The sequence below is a fragment of the Lactuca sativa genome, chromosome 3, assembly GCF_002870075.4.
Source record: "Lactuca sativa cultivar Salinas chromosome 3, Lsat_Salinas_v11, whole genome shotgun sequence".
NCBI classification, from domain to species: domain Eukaryota; kingdom Viridiplantae; phylum Streptophyta; class Magnoliopsida; order Asterales; family Asteraceae; genus Lactuca; species Lactuca sativa.
The window spans coordinates 250501423-250520293 of record NC_056625.2 but is presented as its reverse complement, the minus strand read 5'-3'; the positions used below and the strand labels follow the sequence as shown (position 1 = coordinate 250520293).

At 42.8% G+C, this 18871-nt stretch overlaps 1 protein-coding gene across 1 annotated transcript; it reads right to left on the bottom strand.

The window, feature by feature from the left end:
- Nucleotides 1-4760: 4760 nt before the first annotated feature.
- On the bottom strand, nucleotides 4761-18115 carry LOC111907788 (uncharacterized). Its single transcript, XM_023903590.1, has 4 exons — nucleotides 17985-18115; nucleotides 15654-15909; nucleotides 5490-5739; nucleotides 4761-5365 (listed from the first exon to the last, which is right to left on the bottom strand). The coding sequence occupies exons 1-4, from the start codon at nucleotides 18113-18115 to the stop codon at nucleotides 4761-4763; spliced, it is 1242 nt and encodes a 413-aa protein (XP_023759358.1).
- Nucleotides 18116-18871: the final 756 nt, after the last annotated feature.

Below are 18871 nucleotides of genomic sequence, written 5' to 3'. Positions count from 1 at the left end.
TAAACAAGAAAGGAGATAGAGGATCCCCTTGCCGAACCCCTTTGGTGATAGGAAACTCTTTCGTGGCGGAGCCATTGAGGAGAATAGATGCCCGAGAAGACGATAGACAACCTCTTATCCAAAATATCCATTTATCTCCAAATCCCATTTGTTTCATGATCGATTCCAAATACTTCCAATTAATAGAATCAAAAGCTTTGTCGAAATCGAATGTGAAAATGAATGTTTTCCGTTTAGATTTTTTAGCCCAAGCACATAGCTCATTAGCAATCATCGGTCCGTCAAGAATGCTTCGTCCTTCAATGAAAGCAGTTTGAACTTCCCCAATCACCGATCCAATAACTCTCTTAATTCTTTCAGCAAGAGTTTTGGCAATAATTTTGTAGACACACCCAATTAAGCTTATGGGACGAAATTCATGAAGCGTGAGAGGATCTTTAACCTTTGGTAACAAGGAAATGAAAGAAGAATTGCTTCCCCTAGAGAAAAAACCATACATTTCAAAATGCTTGACAAATTGCATAATATCTCCTTTCATTATCTCCCAATATTGTTTAATAAATTTAAAAGTAAAACCATCAGGCCCGGAGGCTTTATCATTACCGCAACTCCAAATTGCCTCTTTTATCTCCTTGACATCAAATGGGTTTTCGAGAAAGCACCTGTCTGCATGCGTATGATATCTTCCACAATATTCCACAAGTTGTTATTATTTTGGTACAATTGAATTTAAAAAGTAATTATTTTATTTTTATTTAGGCCAATATTGATATTTTGCAGTTCACTTTTTATTTTTGTTTAATCGGAATAACGAATATTATTTTTTTATATTAAATTGTAATATCATAAAACTACTAGAAAACATGGGGTTTTCCTACGGAAAATAGCTACGAAATATTTCCGTAGCTAATTAGCTACAGAATGGCTACGGATAAACTACAGAATGGGACGCCATAATTTAGCAACGGAATAGCTACAGAATAACTACGGATGTTAGTCTGTAGCTATTCCGTAGCTCATTAGCTACGGAATTGCTACGGAATAGCTACGGATGAATCCGTAGCTATTTCGTAGTTCATTAGCTACAGAATGGCTACGAAATAGCTACGGACTAGCGATAGAATAAAATAGCTACAGAATAACTACGAAATAGCGACGGAGGTGGTGGATCCCAGCTCCATCACCTCCATGTCCAAGGTCCATAACATCGGCCATCATGGCAAAGAGTATCGCTCAAATAAACATCATCTGTGGTCTGTAAAATTATAAGATGTACAATATAGAAATACAATATGAATAAAAGTTAGTTATCCTGCTTATAACTAATTTGATTTTATTTTAACTTTAATACTAATTTGATTTTAAAAGTAATTTAATTTGATTTTACAATTAATTTAATATTTTCTTTTTATTGATTTTTTAAAATTAATTTAACTTTATTTTATAATTAACTTAAAATTACTAAAAATACGTTGCTATTAATAACCTAATTAAGCTAAAGTTGTAATGACCAACATTAAGTTATTAACAAAATTAAGCATTTTGAAACCATATTAACAAGAAAATAAAAACATAATAAACATTTAATACAATCATACATGTAAATACAACATATATATTTTTTTATAGACATATTACATATTCATTATAGTAACATATTTTTTTCATTTTTTCCACACATTACATACATACACACATTATACATACAAATACACATAAACATGTTTCCTACACATATTCATTATAGCATCATATTTTTTTTTTCTATTATAGCAACCTAATCTTTTTTATTTTTTTCGTACATACAAATTACATATATAATTTCAAAAGTCATACACGTACACATTCACAAATAATACACATACAAATAATACACATACAAAAAAAAATACTAATGGAAAAACACATATGCATCATACACATACAAATACATTTTACTTACAAAATGAAAGAAAAAAAATGAAAAGGAACTTGCGGTACGTAGTGTGATTTCGAAAATTTCCGGCAATAATTCCACATTTCCGGCAACAACTCCAACAACAATCCTTAAATTAAAAGCTTAAAATCACTAAAAAATATATCAAAACATAATAAGAATCGAAAATAAGGAAGGATAATAGTCGAATTTTCCGGAATTCAATTGTGTTTGTCGCTTCTTGGTTGCCAATAATGGAGGTCTAGGTCACCGGTAATGAAGGCAATGGAGGTTTGGTCGGCGGCTACAATTGTTGTGTGTGCAATCGGCGTCTTCGGTGGTAGATGGAGAGAAAGTGAGATAGACATAGGAAAGAGTGAACAGAAGGGGTTATCTGCGAGCACCTTTAGCGGCGATGGGTATTAGCGGTGACGCATAAGTAGGCGACACCCCTGGAGGGAAAAGTCAACGCCTTTTTCACTCATTTACAACCCTTAGATTGAATACAAATCGAACGAACAAGGTTCATTTGACACGGATCACTATTATGTGGGCATTAGCGGTGACACCTTTTAGCGGCGACGACAAACATTAACGACGACATGTAACACGTCAATTACATGTAGCCGTTAATGATTGTCGTCGCCACTAATGCCCACCTTTCTTGTAGTGTAATTTTTGTCATTACATTATTATAATCTAATCATTTCACTAATTTATTACTCAAATCATTGCATTATTATTATCTGTTTTTTATTATTATTTTAATTTTATCAAAAGTTTATGTTTAAAAAAAGTTAATAGATTATTTTATAACAAGTTATACCTTTTTATAAATATAAACGGTCATCTTAATAAAATTGACTTGCCGTTAAACTTAAAATATTTAATCAATATAAAATCAAAAGTATTTCAAATTCATTGATCAAATCATTAAACTCGAATCCAAATATATATATTTTTCCAAACATTATGTATACCTGTTTGATGATTTTTTTAAGAATAATAATAATAATAAAGGTTTATTTGATAAATAAAACCATCAAACTATAATAAATTTTATAATAATCAAAGTTTTATATAAAAAGGAACTGCGGCTAAACTAAAAGAAAAAAAAACTAAAAAAACAAATTATTTATGAAATTTATCTAATATTACTTCAAACAAAATCAAATACGATATATCTTTTTATAAATCAACAAAACTAACTATATCACAATTATGAAAAATATATATATTACAATTTAATATAACAAAATAATTTCCGTTATTATGATTAAACAAAAAGAAAAAGTCAACTACAAAATATCAATATTAGACCTAAATAAAAATAAACAGTAATATAAGTACTTTTTAAATTCAGTTGTATCAAAATAATAGCAACTTGTGGAAGATATAAGAGGATGTCATGTGCAAGCCCAAACCCAATCATAATTGATGTTTTGTATTCTTCAAAAAAAAAACCTAATTATTTATATAGTAAAGATACATGCTTAGACCACCGGAGTGTTTGAGTTTCGTGCAAGACAAAACTGCATTTTCGTCCCTGTGGTTATCCAAAAATTATGGATAAGGTCCAAAATGTTTTCAAGTTGCATGGTTGGTCCAAAACATGAAACTTCTTATTGTTTTGGTCTCTGGAGTTAACTCCCGTCTATTTCCTTTCGTTTAGTGTAGCACGTGCCCTCCATGTGAGGGTAATTTCGTCTTTTCATCTATTGGTCCATGTGGTTTGAAAACTCCTTTAAGACCCAACCCACAACGTCTCTCTTCTCTTTCATCTTCATTCAGAAAACACATCTTTCTCTCTTACTTTTTCTTGGTTGATCGATTTCTTTGTTCACTCACAATGGTGCAACAACTGTGTTTTTGTGGAAGCGATGTTGTTGTGCGAACCTCCTGGACAGATTTAAACCCTGGTCGTCGTTTCTTTGCATGCCCTAAACAGGTAACAATGTGCAAAATTAGGTCAACGATTTTGATTTAATAATCCATCCACTTTTCTGTATAATTATAGGATTCAAAATTTGGATTTATTGGGTAGGTTGACCACCCCCCCCCCCCCCCCCAATGTGTCCAAGATCGACAACTATAATACCAGGATTGCTGAGAACAATCAACATGCATGAGCTGGAATTGGGGAATATGCAACGTGATTCAACAAAACTCAAGATGTATTTGGTTATAAGCTGGGTCCTGCTTCTTTTGGTTATCTACTATAGGAATTAGGGCTTACATTTTAGGGTGTAGTTTTTGGAAGATTGATGTAATGTTGTGTTTTGGTGTTGGTTTTTGTAAGCTGAAACTGTTAGTTTTTGTTATAAATTGTAAGCTAAAAGTGTTAGTTTTTTGTTATCAATGGTAACTTGTTTTAATGAAAGTGTTAGTTTTTGTTATAAATTGTCTCAGTTGAATTGGTTATGATAATAGTGTATGGTGTAATGCTGAAAATGTTAAATATTGACTATGATGTTAACCATAACAGAATACCAGAAAGTACATTACCAAAAGCTGCTTTAACAAAACAAAAACCAAACATTACCATTAAGCAGTACCAAAATTACATAGCTATTGCATAACCATGTTCAAAAGTGCATAACCATTACATAACCAAGTTCAAAATGGCATAAATATTACTTAATAACTATAGTTTTAAAACATTACCAACTATTACAACCACAAATAAAACACAAAATCTAGTAGCCTACCCTTGCAACACTTCAAACTTCATTTGCTTGACTGGTACCTCCATTCCCCCCCCCCCCTTACCCTTGCATGTCCTGGCATTATGGCCCTTGTTCTTACACTTACTACATGTCACACTCACAAATTTCCTAGTTAGATTCTAACTTTCACATTGACCTTGTTGTGGGTTCTCTTTCTGACTTTGGCTTACACTCTTCTCATCAGCAGTCTGCCTCCTTTTCTTTTTTGGTCTTCCTGGCTGCTTGTGGTGTGGTGGAGGGGTAAGGGTTGTTGGACAATCACTCTTAGGCCACATGCTCCTTCCTTTGATAGGGTCGACTGTGAAAGAGCACATGCTTTTCCATGTTTCTAGCCAATACACCTTATGCACATAGGTGTACAGTTCTCCTACTTGCTCACCATTGTCTGACATTTCATTGATTCTTGCAATTGCATTCTTGCAAGGCATGCCTGTCAACTCCCATTTCCTACAGCTGCAAGTCATCTGCCCCATGTCCACAACATGTTGATCATGCCATGGCCCTTTAATCTGGTACTTACTCACTCCATTCCATCTTGCAGTGTATTGTGAAGCACTTGATATGTTTGCCTGTAACAACCTTTCACCAGTAGGTGTTAGTGAACCTGTGCACTTGTTTATCACCTTCATCACATTACATACTCTTTTCATAAGATATTCCCTTATGAACTCCAAACATGTTATTATTGGTTTATCCCTTCCTTTTACGAGCTTACTGTTGAAAACTTCACACAAATTATTCAACAACATATCTGACATTGCCTTACTTGTTATTATATAGTACATGTTGGTAAGTAAAATCAATGGGAAATAATGAAAATATATAAAATTATACAAATAAGTAATTACCTGATAAATGGCTTCTAGCACAATGATGGGGAGGGATTTTCATAATCCATTCATATGCTTCCACGTCATACGATCTGAACTCTCTCATCAGTGTTTCAAACTCCGGGATGGTTGTGGCTTTAGCACAATTCCACAAATGTTCCTTGTACTCCGTAGTCCTCCATACTTTTCTCATATTCTTATAGATATGCCTTAGACAATATTTATGTTCAACACAAGGAAATATGTGTGCAATAGCAGGTATGAGACCCTGTTTACATGAAGTAAATAGCTAAATTAGTATATAAGTATAAGTGAAACGACCCAAAAATACGACCCAAAAATTTTCATTTTTTTTTCAATATAATCAAAACCATAATATGAGTATCATAACATAAAAACATACGCGATGTATCCCAATCATAATAAAATACTGTGCGGAAAACTGTATCATACTACATCAAATCCAAGACAACTAAAACCATCCCCAGGATAAAAGCTAAGCTGTGGTGTGTGCGATGCTGTCACCCCGAGCTCTTCCCTTTGCTTGCGGAAGTACCTGAAACCAAAACTGAAACTGTAAGCACGAAGCTTAGTGAGCTCCCCCAAAATACCACATACCATACAATAACATATAACACATATTGGGCCTTGCCCACTGCATCGGGCCGGGGCCCGGAAACTGCATCGGACCGAAGTCCGGAACTGACTGGGACCTTGTCCCCTGCATCGGACCAATGTCCGGAACTAACTGCATCGGGCCGAAGTCCGGAACTAACTGGGACCTTGTCCCCTGCATCGGACCGAAGTCCGGAACTAACTGGGACCATGTCCCCTGCATCGGACCGAAGTCCGGAACTAACTGGGACCATGTCCCCTGCATCGGACCGGAGTCCGGAACTAACTGACTGAACATATCATAGCATATCAACTAGCATGAACACATATACTGCATACTACATCGAGCTGTAGCCCGGAACACATAACACGTAACACATATGACATAGCACATAAATCCTGTCTGAGCCACGAAGGCATCAAACATACTAGCTGCTACATCGGACCGAAGTCCGGAAACTACTGCTAACTGGACGGGCCGGCATTGTGGCCTTAGACCCGTCCCTACTTGAAGGAAACTCACCTCGTAAACTGGCGTCTGAGTGTGTGTCTCTGAAAGCTACCGGCTGCTGCTCCTGAATCTCCTCGGCTACAAGCCCATGAACACACTCAATCAGATACTAAACACTGCACTTGGGGTAAAATGACTCTTTTACCCTTGGTCAAAGTCAGCTTACTTTTGTGGCTAACTCGCCGAGTTGGGCCACCCAACTCGCCGAGTCCTACTCTCACTTCTCAGTTCTACACGCTGCTACTCGTCGAGTGTGGCATCGACTCGACGAGTACCCTCTTGATCCAAGAACTCAGACAATCTTCATCCGACTCGCCGAGCCGTATGAACAAACTCGACGAGTTGTTCATGATCCTAAGAAGATTGCCTTGGACTCGCCGAGTTGTATGAACAACTCGCCGAGTCCCTCCATCACTGAGTCTATCCTCAACTCGCTGAGTCCACTCTCTAACTCACTGGATTCACTCGACACTGATCAAAATGAAGGACTCGGGAACTCGCGACCCAACTCGCCGAGTCGTTCTTCCCGACTCGCCGAGTTGCCGCCATGCAACTGATTTTTACTCGATTTTGTTTGAATCCAACACATACAATTGATAGATCTAAGTCCAATAAGCTGATTTACCACGTAAAGTTTCCAACTTTACGTGCACAACCTCATGAATAAGGGAAATAAGGCTAAAAGGTGCATAAAATGGGTAGATCTATGATTAATATGCAAAGTAACTCCAAAAAGACAGTAGATCTGGGCTCTACAACACCCCAACATTCAGATCCAAAGGTATTTCGACTTATTAAGACATTCATGCAAACATAAGGCTTGGAACAAACATCAAATAGCTCTTAGAAGAGCTCTAATGGAAGTTTAAAGCATATAACAAGAAGGGAACTCCGAAAATACCTCAGTAAACTCAGATTTGCCCTTGGATCTTTGCACTACAACTCGTTTCCTTGCTTCTTTCTTCTTCTCCTTCTTCACACCTTCACAAAATGGCACCAAAACACTTATAAGCTCTCAAGGGAGGATTAGGGTTTTCTCACTGTGTTCTCAGGGTGAGGGAGGCGAGAATGGGGCTATAAGGTGGTTTAAATAGTGGGTAACCCGGGGATTTAGGGTTTCACCCAGACGGATGGACTCGCCGAGTCCAGGATATGGACTCGCCGAGTCCCCGGCTCACGCGTGCTCGCAGCCGCGACCCTACTCGGCGAGTCAGGCTATGAACTCGCCGAGTTCCTCTTGCAAAACTTACAACAATTACCAAGGAATTAACATACCAGAAACGGTTCGTTACAATTCTCCCCCACTTGTCTCAGACTTCGTCCTCGAAGTCTGCTACGGCTGGATCTGTAAATAACTCTGGGTAGTGCTCTCTCATCTCCTCCTCAGCCTCCCACGTCCACTCAGACCCCTTTCGGTGCTGCCACTGCACCTTTACTAACTGAATTTCCTTGTTCCTCAAGGCCTTGGTCTTCCGGTCCAGAATTGCGACCGGTCTCTCAATATAATTCAGGCTGCTATCAACCTGAATATCCTCTTGGGGAACGACTGTTGACTCATCCACCAGACACTTTCTCAACTGAGACACATGGAAAGTGCTGTGGATCTGACTAAGCTCCTCAGGAAGATCTAACTGATAAGCAACCCAACCCACCAGGGCCAAAACCCTGAAAGGACCAATAAATCTGGGGCCCAACTTGCCCCTCTTCCGGAACCTGATGACACCCTTCCAAGGTGAGACTTTCAGAAGGACCATATCTCCCACCTGGAACTCTAAGTCCGAACGCCTCCTATCGGCGTAGCTCTTCTGCCGACTCTGAGCAGTTTGCAGTCTACTACGGACCTGCTGGATCAACTCAGTCGTCTTGAGCACCACCTCTGTGCTCCCAATGACTCGCTGACCGACCTCGCCCCAACAAATCGGGGTCCTACACTTCCTCCCATACAACATCTCAAAGGGAGGTCGATCAATGCTCGCATGATAACTGTTGTTATACGAGAATTCCGCTAACGGAAGATACGTATCCCAACTGCCACCGAAATCTAGGACACATGCCCTAAGCATGTCCTCGAGAGTCTGAATCGTCCTCTCGCTCTGCCCATCTGTCTGAGGGTGGAAAGCGGTGCTGAAATGGAGACGAGTACACATCTCGTCGTGGAACCGCTTCCAAAATCTGGATGTGAAACGGACATCTCGGTCAGACACCACTGATACCGGCACTCCATGACGTGCCACGATCTCACGCACATAGATATCGGCTAACTTCTCCGCCGATATACTCTCCTGGATCGGGATAAAATGGGCACTCTTCGTCAACCGATCCACTACTACCCATATCGAGTCCACTCCACGTGCGGTCCGGGGAAGCTTGGTGACAAAATCCATGGTAATGTCCTCCCATTTCCACACGGGAATGTCTAACAGATGCATCCTGCCGTGAGGTCTCTGGTGCTCCGCCTTGACCTTCCGGCAGGTCAGGCATCTCTCGACGTACCAGGCGACGTCCCGCTTCATGCAGGGCCACCAATAATCGGGTCGAAGATCTCGGTACATCTTTGTCGCTCCTGGGTGGATAGAAAATCGAGACTTATGAGCCTCGTCCATCAATACCTGTCGTACCCCACCCCAGTACGGTACCCATACCCTACCATGAAGTGTCAACAAACCCCGACTGTCGTAATCAAATGAAGCTACTCGGCCTACTATCCTCTCACACTTCTGCCTCTCCTCCTTGAGGCCCTCCATCTGAGCCTCCTTGATCCGCTCCAACAGTGGAGTGATCACTGTCATCCTCATACATAGATCCCTGATAGGGGCCGCCGACACCTTGCGGCTTAGGGCGTCGGCCACCACGTTGGCCTTCCCTGGATGATAAAGGATCTCACAGTCATAGTCTTTCAGCACGTCCAACCACCTCCTCTGCCTCATGTTCAAACTCGGCTGATCCATAAGATATCTCAAACTCTTGTGATCCGTGTATATAGTACAACGGACCCCATAAAGGTAATGCCTCCAAATCTTGAGGGCAAACACAACTGCCCCCAGCTCCAAATCATGGGTAGGATAATTAGCCTCGTGAGGCTTCAACTGTCTCGAGGCATAAGCTATCACATGGCCTCGTTGCATCAGAACTGCTCCCAAACCTGTGATCGAGGCATCACAGTAGACTACAAGGTCCTCTACTCCCTCTGGCAAGGTAAGGATCGGAGCCTCGCACAATCTCTGCCTGAGGGTCTCGAATGCTGTCTGCTGCTCCGGACCCCAACGAAATACCACCGACTTCTTGGTCAGTCGGGTGAGCGGCACTGCTATCTTGGAGAAATCCTGAATAAATCTCCGATAATACCCTGCCAACCCTAGGAAGCTCCGAATCTCAGATGGAGACTTCGGGACCTCCCACTGCATCACGGCCTCTATCTTGGCCGGATCTACCGGAATACTCTTCTGGTTGACGAGGTGACCAAGGAACTGCACCTCGCGCAACCAAAACTCACATTTGGAGAACTTTGCGAAAAGTCTCTCCCTCCTCAAAACCTCCAGCACCTCCCGCAGGTGCTCCTCGTGCTGCTCCTGCGTCTTGGAATATACCAAGATGTCATCTATGAACACTATCACTGACCGATCCAGCATCGGTCTACACACGCGGTTCATGAGATCCATGAACGCGGCTGGAGCATTGGTGAGCCCAAATGGCATCACCAAAAACTCGTAATGACCATACCTGGTCCTGAAAGCAGTCTTCTGTACATCCTCATCTCTAAACCGCATCTGATGATATCCGGAGCGTAGATCAATCTTGGAGAACCAAGACGCTCCCTGAAGCTGATCAAACAAATCATCTATCCTCGGGAGTGGGTAACGGTTCTTCACTGTTACCTTATTCAACTCCCGATAATCAATACACATACGATGCGACCCATCCTTCTTTCTCACAAACAGGATCGGCGCTCCCCAAGGCGAACTGCTCGGCCGAATGAAACCCTTGTCTAACAGCTCCTGCAGCTGTATAGACAACTCCTGCATCTCAGGGGGAGCTAGTCGATACGGTGCCTTGGCTATCGGAGCCGCACCAGGGACGAGGTCGATCCTGAACTCAACCTGTCTCTCAGGAGGTATCCCCGGCAAATCCTCAGGAAACACGTCCGGGTAGTCTCGAACAATAGGAACATCATCCACTATCGACTTGCCCTTCTCCCGGGCATCCAAAACGTAGGCTACAAAACCGGCGCAACCCTGCTGAACATAGCGCCTCGCCCTTGCGGCGGAACAAAAGGTCGGTCCTCGCTGTGGCCTCTCGCCCTGAATCACCAACTCTCCCCCACTGGGAGTGCGAACCCTCACTAGCTGAAGCTCGCAATCAATCACTGCCCCATTGGGGCTTAGCCAATCCATACCCACAATAACCTTATTCCCTCGCAGGGGAATAGGTACCAGATCCACTGAAAACTGCTCATCAAATAACTGAAGAGAACACCCTCTGTGCACTCTGCCGACCCTCACGGTCCTATCATCCGCTATCTCAACCTCTAATGGACAATCCAGCTCCCCTGGAGCTCTACTGAACCTCTTGCTAAGCGCAAGAGATACGAATGATCGGGTAGCCCCCGAATCGAATAATACCAAAGCAGAAATGCCGTTCACAGAGAACGACCCTGAATAAAACATACAATCATAAGCAACATTTAATCAATAATAATAAAGAGATAAGAGGGAAGATACATACCCGTCACCACATCAGGAGTCGCTCGCGCCTCCTCTGCTGTCATCTGAAACGACCTACTCTTCGCCACTGGCGCATCAGCTCGGCCCTGCCGGCCATCTGTAATCCTCAAGGTAGCAGGGGCAGGTGCAGCCACCTTCCCTGCTGAAGCTAAACTCGGACACTGGGACTTTTTATGTCCCCTCTGATTGCACTGAAAGCAAATCAGATCTGATGCTGCGACGGCAGTAGCAGGGGCCGTACAATCCCTACTCAAATGCCCAATCCGTCCGCACTTGTAGCATCCGGAACTCCCTGCCTTGCACGCTCCTTCGTGCAATCTCCCACACTTGCCACATCGACCGTGGCTCTGCTGACTCCTAGATCTGTGATCCGAAACCTTGGGCTTTTTGCCCGAACCGCCTGAACCCGAAACCGCCTCCGGTTTCCTCTTCTTCTCCATCTCAAGATCAATCTCCCTCTCCCGAGCTCTAGCAATCATATCTTCCAGCGGTTTACAGCTGGACCGGCTCACAAACTGGCGGATATCGCTCCGCAACATCTCATGATAACGGGCCTTCTTCATTTCCTCATCAGCTACATACTGAGGAACGAGAAGAGCCCTCTCCCTGAACTTGGCGGTGATCTCCGCCACTGTCTCTGTAGTCTGGGTGAGGTCCTGAAACTCCCTAGCTAGCTGTTGCACCTCAATGACCGGTGCAAACTCCACCCTGAACCTGGTAGAGAAGTCAGTCCAGGTCATGGCGTCCAATGCTGCATCATCCCCAATGGCATGCCCGACCTCCTCCCACCAATCTCGTGCCCTGTCCTTCAAAAGACAGGACGCCAATCTGACCTTGTCCCCCTCGGGACATCTGCTAGTGCGGAAGGCGTTGGCCACATCCGCCAACCATATGCTGCTCGCTATGGGGTCTCGCGCCCCATGATAGTCCGGAGCTCCACATGCCCTGAACTCCCTGAAAGTAAGGGTGCGTGACCCCATCATGGCCGCCACCTCGGCACGGAAGGTGCCCAATCTCTCATCCATTAGCTCTAGAATCCCCTCCTTGATCGAACCGAAGATCACAGGAGTCTGCTCTATAATGATGCGCGTAATTTCCGAAGAAAGGAACTCTCGGGTCTGCTCATCCATGCGCTCATCCCCTGAACCTGAACCTGATCCCTCCCCGGCACCTCCGCTGCCGGCTGCTGGTCTCGAACGCAGAACCACCATTCTGAAACACATCACAACTACATTAGAAAACAAAAATATCTTGAGGGATCATTGATACTACAACTAGCTTCCTGGTCTTGTCTCAGCCTTTCTTGATTCGAGTACGGATCCTCTGCTTCCAGTAGTACGGGCCCATACTACCTTCCACATCTATCCGTACTTTCTTCAAGAACTGCCCTGACTCCACCAAGTCACTTCTACTACTACTGATCTCTGCTACTCTCATCCTAGGCTTGCCCCAGGGAAATCTCAGACTCAACTCAACTAGTCCTCAGCTGCTGCAAGTCTCCTTATAATGCTAATTAACCATCACCTGAACACCATCACATGTGACGAAGATCAGATAATCCTTCAAGTAAAAGACCCGTCCCTATAACGGTTGGACTCAAACAAGAGCTGCGCAATAGGGCCAGTTCCAGCACTCTGGGATTATTTAACCCTGATCACATATGGTGTAACGTGTTCACTTAATGGTTAACTTCCATCACTCAGAACTCCCACAAAGCACGAAGCAAGCAGCATTCGGAATAAGGGAACATACTTAGACAAAACTATTCTCAAACGAGAAACTGATCTAGCATAAGATGCTAAGCTCCTGCTATCAGGCATAACCTAATCAGGCTATCCTATTGCTGTCTACTCAGTACTAGCATGCAATACTCATAAAGTTGAACACATAAAGCAGGCACATAAGGCATCCTCCTAGATCCTTAGTCTTATACTAGCATGCGGTTTTACTGAAACTGAAACTGATACTCATAACATAAACTTGTATGGGTAATTTGGGAGTACTTACTTGAGCTCGGCTGACCGCATGCACACACCTCTATCTTGTTTTCTTCCTTTCTAAGTACTTTCAAAATTCTTTTTATAAAACGTTTTTATTTTGATAAAATCTTTCATTTCCCTTAGTTTGAGTTCAGATACACCCGGAAGTGTATCCGAATCCCTCAAACCAGGGCTCTGATACCAACTTGAAACGACCCAAAAATACGACCCAAAAATTTTCATTTTTTTTTCAGTATAATCAAAACCATAATATGAGTATCATAACATAAAAACATACGCGATGTATCCCAATCATAATAAAATACTGTGCGGAAAACTGTATCAGACTACATCAAATCCAAGACAACTAAAACCATCCCCAGGATAAAAGCTAAGCTGTGGTGTGTGCGATGCTGTCACCCCGAGCTCTTCCCTTTGCTTGCGGAAGTACCTGAAACCAAAACTGAAACTGTAAGCACGAAGCTTAGTGAGCTCCCCCAAAATACCACATACCATACAATAACATATAACACATATTGGGTCTTGCCCACTGCATCGGGCCGGGGCCCGGAAACTGCATCGGACCGAAGTCCGGAACTGACTGGGACCTTGTCCCCTGCATCGGACCAATGTCCGGAACTAACTGCATCGGACCGAAGTCCGGAACTAACTGGGACCTTGTCCCCTGCATCGGACCGAAGTCCGGAACTAACTGGGACCATGTTCCCTGCATCGGACCGAAGTCCGGAACTAACTGGGACCATGTCCCCTGCATCGGACCGGAGTCCGGAACTAACTGACTGAACATATCATAGCATATCAACTAGCATGAACACATATACTGCATACTACAACGAGCCGTAGCCCGGAACACATAACACGTAACACATATGACATAGCACATAAATCCTGTCTGAGCCACGAAGGCATCAAACATACTAGCTGCTACATCGGACCGAAGTCCGGAAACTACTGCTAACTGGACGGGCCGGCATTGTGGCCTTAGACCCGTCCCTACTTGAAGGAAACTCACCTCGTAAACTGGCGTCTGAGTGTGTGTCTCTGAAAGCTACCGGCTGCTGCTCCTGAATCTCCTCGGCTACAAGCCCATGAACACACTCAATCAGATACTAAACACTGCACTTGGGGTAAAATGACTCTTTTACCCTTGGTCAAAGTCAGCTTACTTTTGTGGCTAACTCGCCGAGTTGGGCCACCCAACTCGCCGAGTCCTACTCTCACTTCTCAGTTCTACACGCTGCTACTCGTCGAGTGTGGCATCGACTCGACGAGTACCCTCTTGATCCAAGAACTCAGACAATCTTCATCCGACTCGCCGAGCCGTATGAACAAACTCGACGAGTTGTTCATGATCCTAAGAAGATTGCCTTGGACTCGCCGAGTTGTATGAACAACTCGCCGAATCCCTCCATCACTGAGTCTATCCTCAACTCGCTGAGTCCACTCTCTAACTCACTGGATTCACTCGACACTGATCAAAATGAAGGACTCGGGAACTCGCGACCCAACTCGCCGAGTCGTTCTTCCCGACTCGCCGAGTTGCCGCCATGCAACTGATTTTTACTTGATTTTGTTTGAATCCAACACATACAATTGATAGATCTGAGTCCAATAAGCTGATTTACCACGTAAAGTTTCCAACTTTACGTGCACAACCTCATGAATAAGGGAAATAAGGCTAAAAGGTGCATAAAATGGGTAGATCTATGATTAATATGCAAAGTAACTCCAAAAAGACAGTAGATCTGGGTTCTACAACACCCCAACATTCAGATCCAAAGGTATTTCGACTTATTAAGACATTCATGCAAACATAAGGCTTGGAACAAACATCAAATAGCTCTTAGAAGAGCTCTAATGGAAGTTTAAAGCATATAACAAGAAGGGAACTCCGAAAATACCTCAGTAAACTCAGATTTGCCCTTGGATCTTTGCACTACAACTCGTTTCCTTGCTTCTTTCTTCTTCTCCTTCTTCACACCTTCACAAAATGGCACCAAAACACTTATAAGCTCTCAAGGGAGGATTAGGGTTTTCTCACTGTGTTCTCAGGGTGAGGGAGGCGAGAATGGGACTATAAGGTGGTTTAAATAGTGGGTAACCCGGGGATTTAGGGTTTCACCCAGACGGATGGACTCGCCGAGTCCAGGATATGGACTCGCCGAGTCCCCGGCTCACGCGTGCTCGCAGCCACGACCCTACTCGGCGAGTCAGGCTATGAACTCGCCGAGTTCCTCTTGCAAAACTTACAACAATTACCAAGGAATTAACATACCAGAAACGGATCGTTACAATAAGTTAGTTGTCTAGCAAAATATGTTAACCATAAAAGTACCTTCTGTCTGTCACTGATAAATGTGAAGTTTGAGTTAGCCATGTCCAAGTCATCTCCAAGACATTCCAAAAACCATTTCCAGCTATCGGTGTTCTCAGTCTCCACAATTGCATATGCTAGGGGATAGATTCCATGGTTGGAATCAACCCCAACAACTATAAGAATCTGACCTGGGAATGGTCCTTTCATGAATGCACCATCCAAACCCAAAAAATCCCTCATCCCAATCGTAAACCCTTTCTTTAAAGCTCCTAAGCTGTAACGTCCCAAAAATCAGGGGTAAAAAATTCATTTTTAATATAACTAAAACATTGATACCATTTAATTCAAACAATCAAATCATAGTCAATCAAATCGTTTATCAGAGTTTATCCCAAAATCATTCATTGTGGAAATCATAGGTGTGTGCACTGCGATCAACCCAAGCTCTTCCTTTCCAAAACGATGATACCTGAAACCATAAACAAACCTGTAAGCATGAAGCTTAGTGAGTTTCCCAGATCATACCATTCACACAAACCACATATCACATATTCTGTTAGCTATAAAAGCTACACACATATCATATATATTGTTAGCTATAAAAGCTACCATATATCACATAAGCCCTGCATACATAAAATCTGTAACAGTGCCATGGGCTACCCCACATGGTCTTTACCTAGGACTTTCATGGGCTCCCCCACATGGTCTTACATCTAATGCCATGGGCTACCCCACAAGGTCTTTACCTAGGACTGCCATGGGCTACCCCACATGGTCTTACATCCAATGCCATGGGCTTCCCCTGGGGTCTTCCCTGCAAATACCATATATAACCAAATAGCATATCATGCATCACATAAATATCTACACATAACACGTACATAAATATGTAAGGATGCCGTGGCTACCCCCAGGGTCTTATACCATTGTGCCATGGGCTACCCCACATGGTCTTCCATGCAAGTATCACAAAGACAACTAGCATATCACATAATTACCAGCATACCACCTAGCATAAAGCTAACTATTATGTCACACAACATAAGATGGGCCAGCCTTGGTGCCTTAGACCCATTGGTATGGTGAGAAGACTCACCTGCAACTGTCGGCTGAAGAAATAAGATCACGCTGCTCCAACCACCGACACGAACTCCTCTACTGGTCAACACCAAATAACTGAACTCAATAAATACCAATAATTACCAAAATACCCCTAGAAGTCAACTGGTCAACTCTTGGTCAAAGTCAAACTCCTTAGTCAAAGTCAAACTTCCTGACTGACTCTACTCGCCGAGTCAACCCGCTGACTCATCGAGTCCAAGAATCTCCGAGTCCCATCCTACTCAACTCACCGAGTCGTCCCTCGACTCACCGATTCACGACTTGACCAAAAAGGTTAGGGTTCCATGACCAGACTCGCCGAGTCCAAGGCAATCTTTAATAGACTCGCCGAGTTGTTCTTCCAACTCGCCGAGTTCATGCACATATTCATACAACTCGTCGAGTACACTCATGTGACTCACCGAGTATCTCCAGTTCTCAATCCATTCAGAGGCTTTTCAAGCCATGCAGGAGCCCCAATTCATAGTTCTACCCTTCTACAAGCTATCTCTCACGTAAAGTTGCAAACTTTATGTGATACCAAGGAGATATAAGCCCAAAACACACTAGGGCTTGGGTTTTAGACAAAGGGGCTTTACCAACAACCCAAGAACTGAAGCTTTATGACATTCAAAGCCATCATGAGTCTAGATCTGGAGCAGCAACCCTAGATCTAACTCCCAAATCCGAGATAGGTCTCAAAACAAGCTAAGGGACTCCCAAAACAACCACCAAGGATAAACCAAAAAGGAAATAGCTTAAGATAAGGCTCCTTACCTCAGAGATGTGCCCAACACTGATGTAGATCACAGATATATACAAGTCATTGATGCTAACTTCTAATTTCTCAAGCTCCTTCCACCAATTTCTTCTTCTAAGCCCCCAATCTCCTCATCAATAAAGCCTCACACGAATTTTTGGGTTTCTGGAACTCAAAGGGAAGGTAAAGAGGCTGAAGGAGGAACATAACATTCTTTATATAGGGCACAACCCCGGGATTAGGGTTTTTTCTCTCTTCAGCACCAACTCGTCGAGTCCAACTACCGACTCGACGAGTTGGTTACTTAACTCGCGACCAAAATCCCGCTCCGACTCGGCGAGTCAGAATACCTACTCGTCGAGTTCCCTTCTTTATTTACACTTTACCCCCTGAACTCTTGATTCTGACTTGGGATGTTACATTTCCTTTCTTGGCCTTTCTGATTTCGGGTGTTACATAAGCACACATACATCCTTTTGAATTGCCTGGTTGAGTTTTTACAGTTAGGCTCAGACTCCACTTGAATTTTTACAGTTGTATCCACATTTGTTGCTTGTAACTCTAACACATAATCTCTTAAAACTGCATATTGTTTAGTATAGTCTCCGACCACCATTTTTGTTCGCGATAGCTTTAGCCCTAAAAACTTTGTCACCCGAAATACTAACCTCATACTTCCTCTGTAGCTCCTCTTGAATTGCATGAATTGGCACTCCAGGATTTGATTCAATCTGATCCATAATCTGTTTCGAAATGAAGGTGACAGTGCAAGATTTGATTTTTCGGGACTGAAGGCAGATGTGATTGCGATTATATGTCTTTACAAACCAGTACGCATTATAATTTTCCCTAAATGTGTGGAGTCTCCAAGTACACTTGGCCTTTTCTTCAATTACTTATTTTCCCTTTACCTTTTTTGTGGTAGGTCCACCAACGCCACTTGCATTGACTACCATAGTTCCCTTACAAACAGATGTCAACCTATGTTATTTTTTGTAAAACAAATATTTCTTCTAGTCTCCAATGCATGCTTATCAATTTTTTCCTTTAGTTCTTTTTTTGAGTTATATTTTTGTCCTACATGGAAGGCCACCTTGTGCACTTCACCATGAGAACACACTCTCTCCTTGCCTAACTGTTTTATGATTTCCCTTCTTTTCCTATCATTGTCTGAGTCTTCACCCATAGAATCCCATTCATCATTGTTAATAACCTCTATATCCTATACTTCGTCTTGAACATCATTACCCTCATGAAGCTTATACTCACTCCCTAAGTACTCTGCATCCGTGTCTATACTGATGTGAAAATTCTCCATGTCTACTTCAATATCCGGATTAGGTAATCTTCATCAACCATAAAGTCACTATCT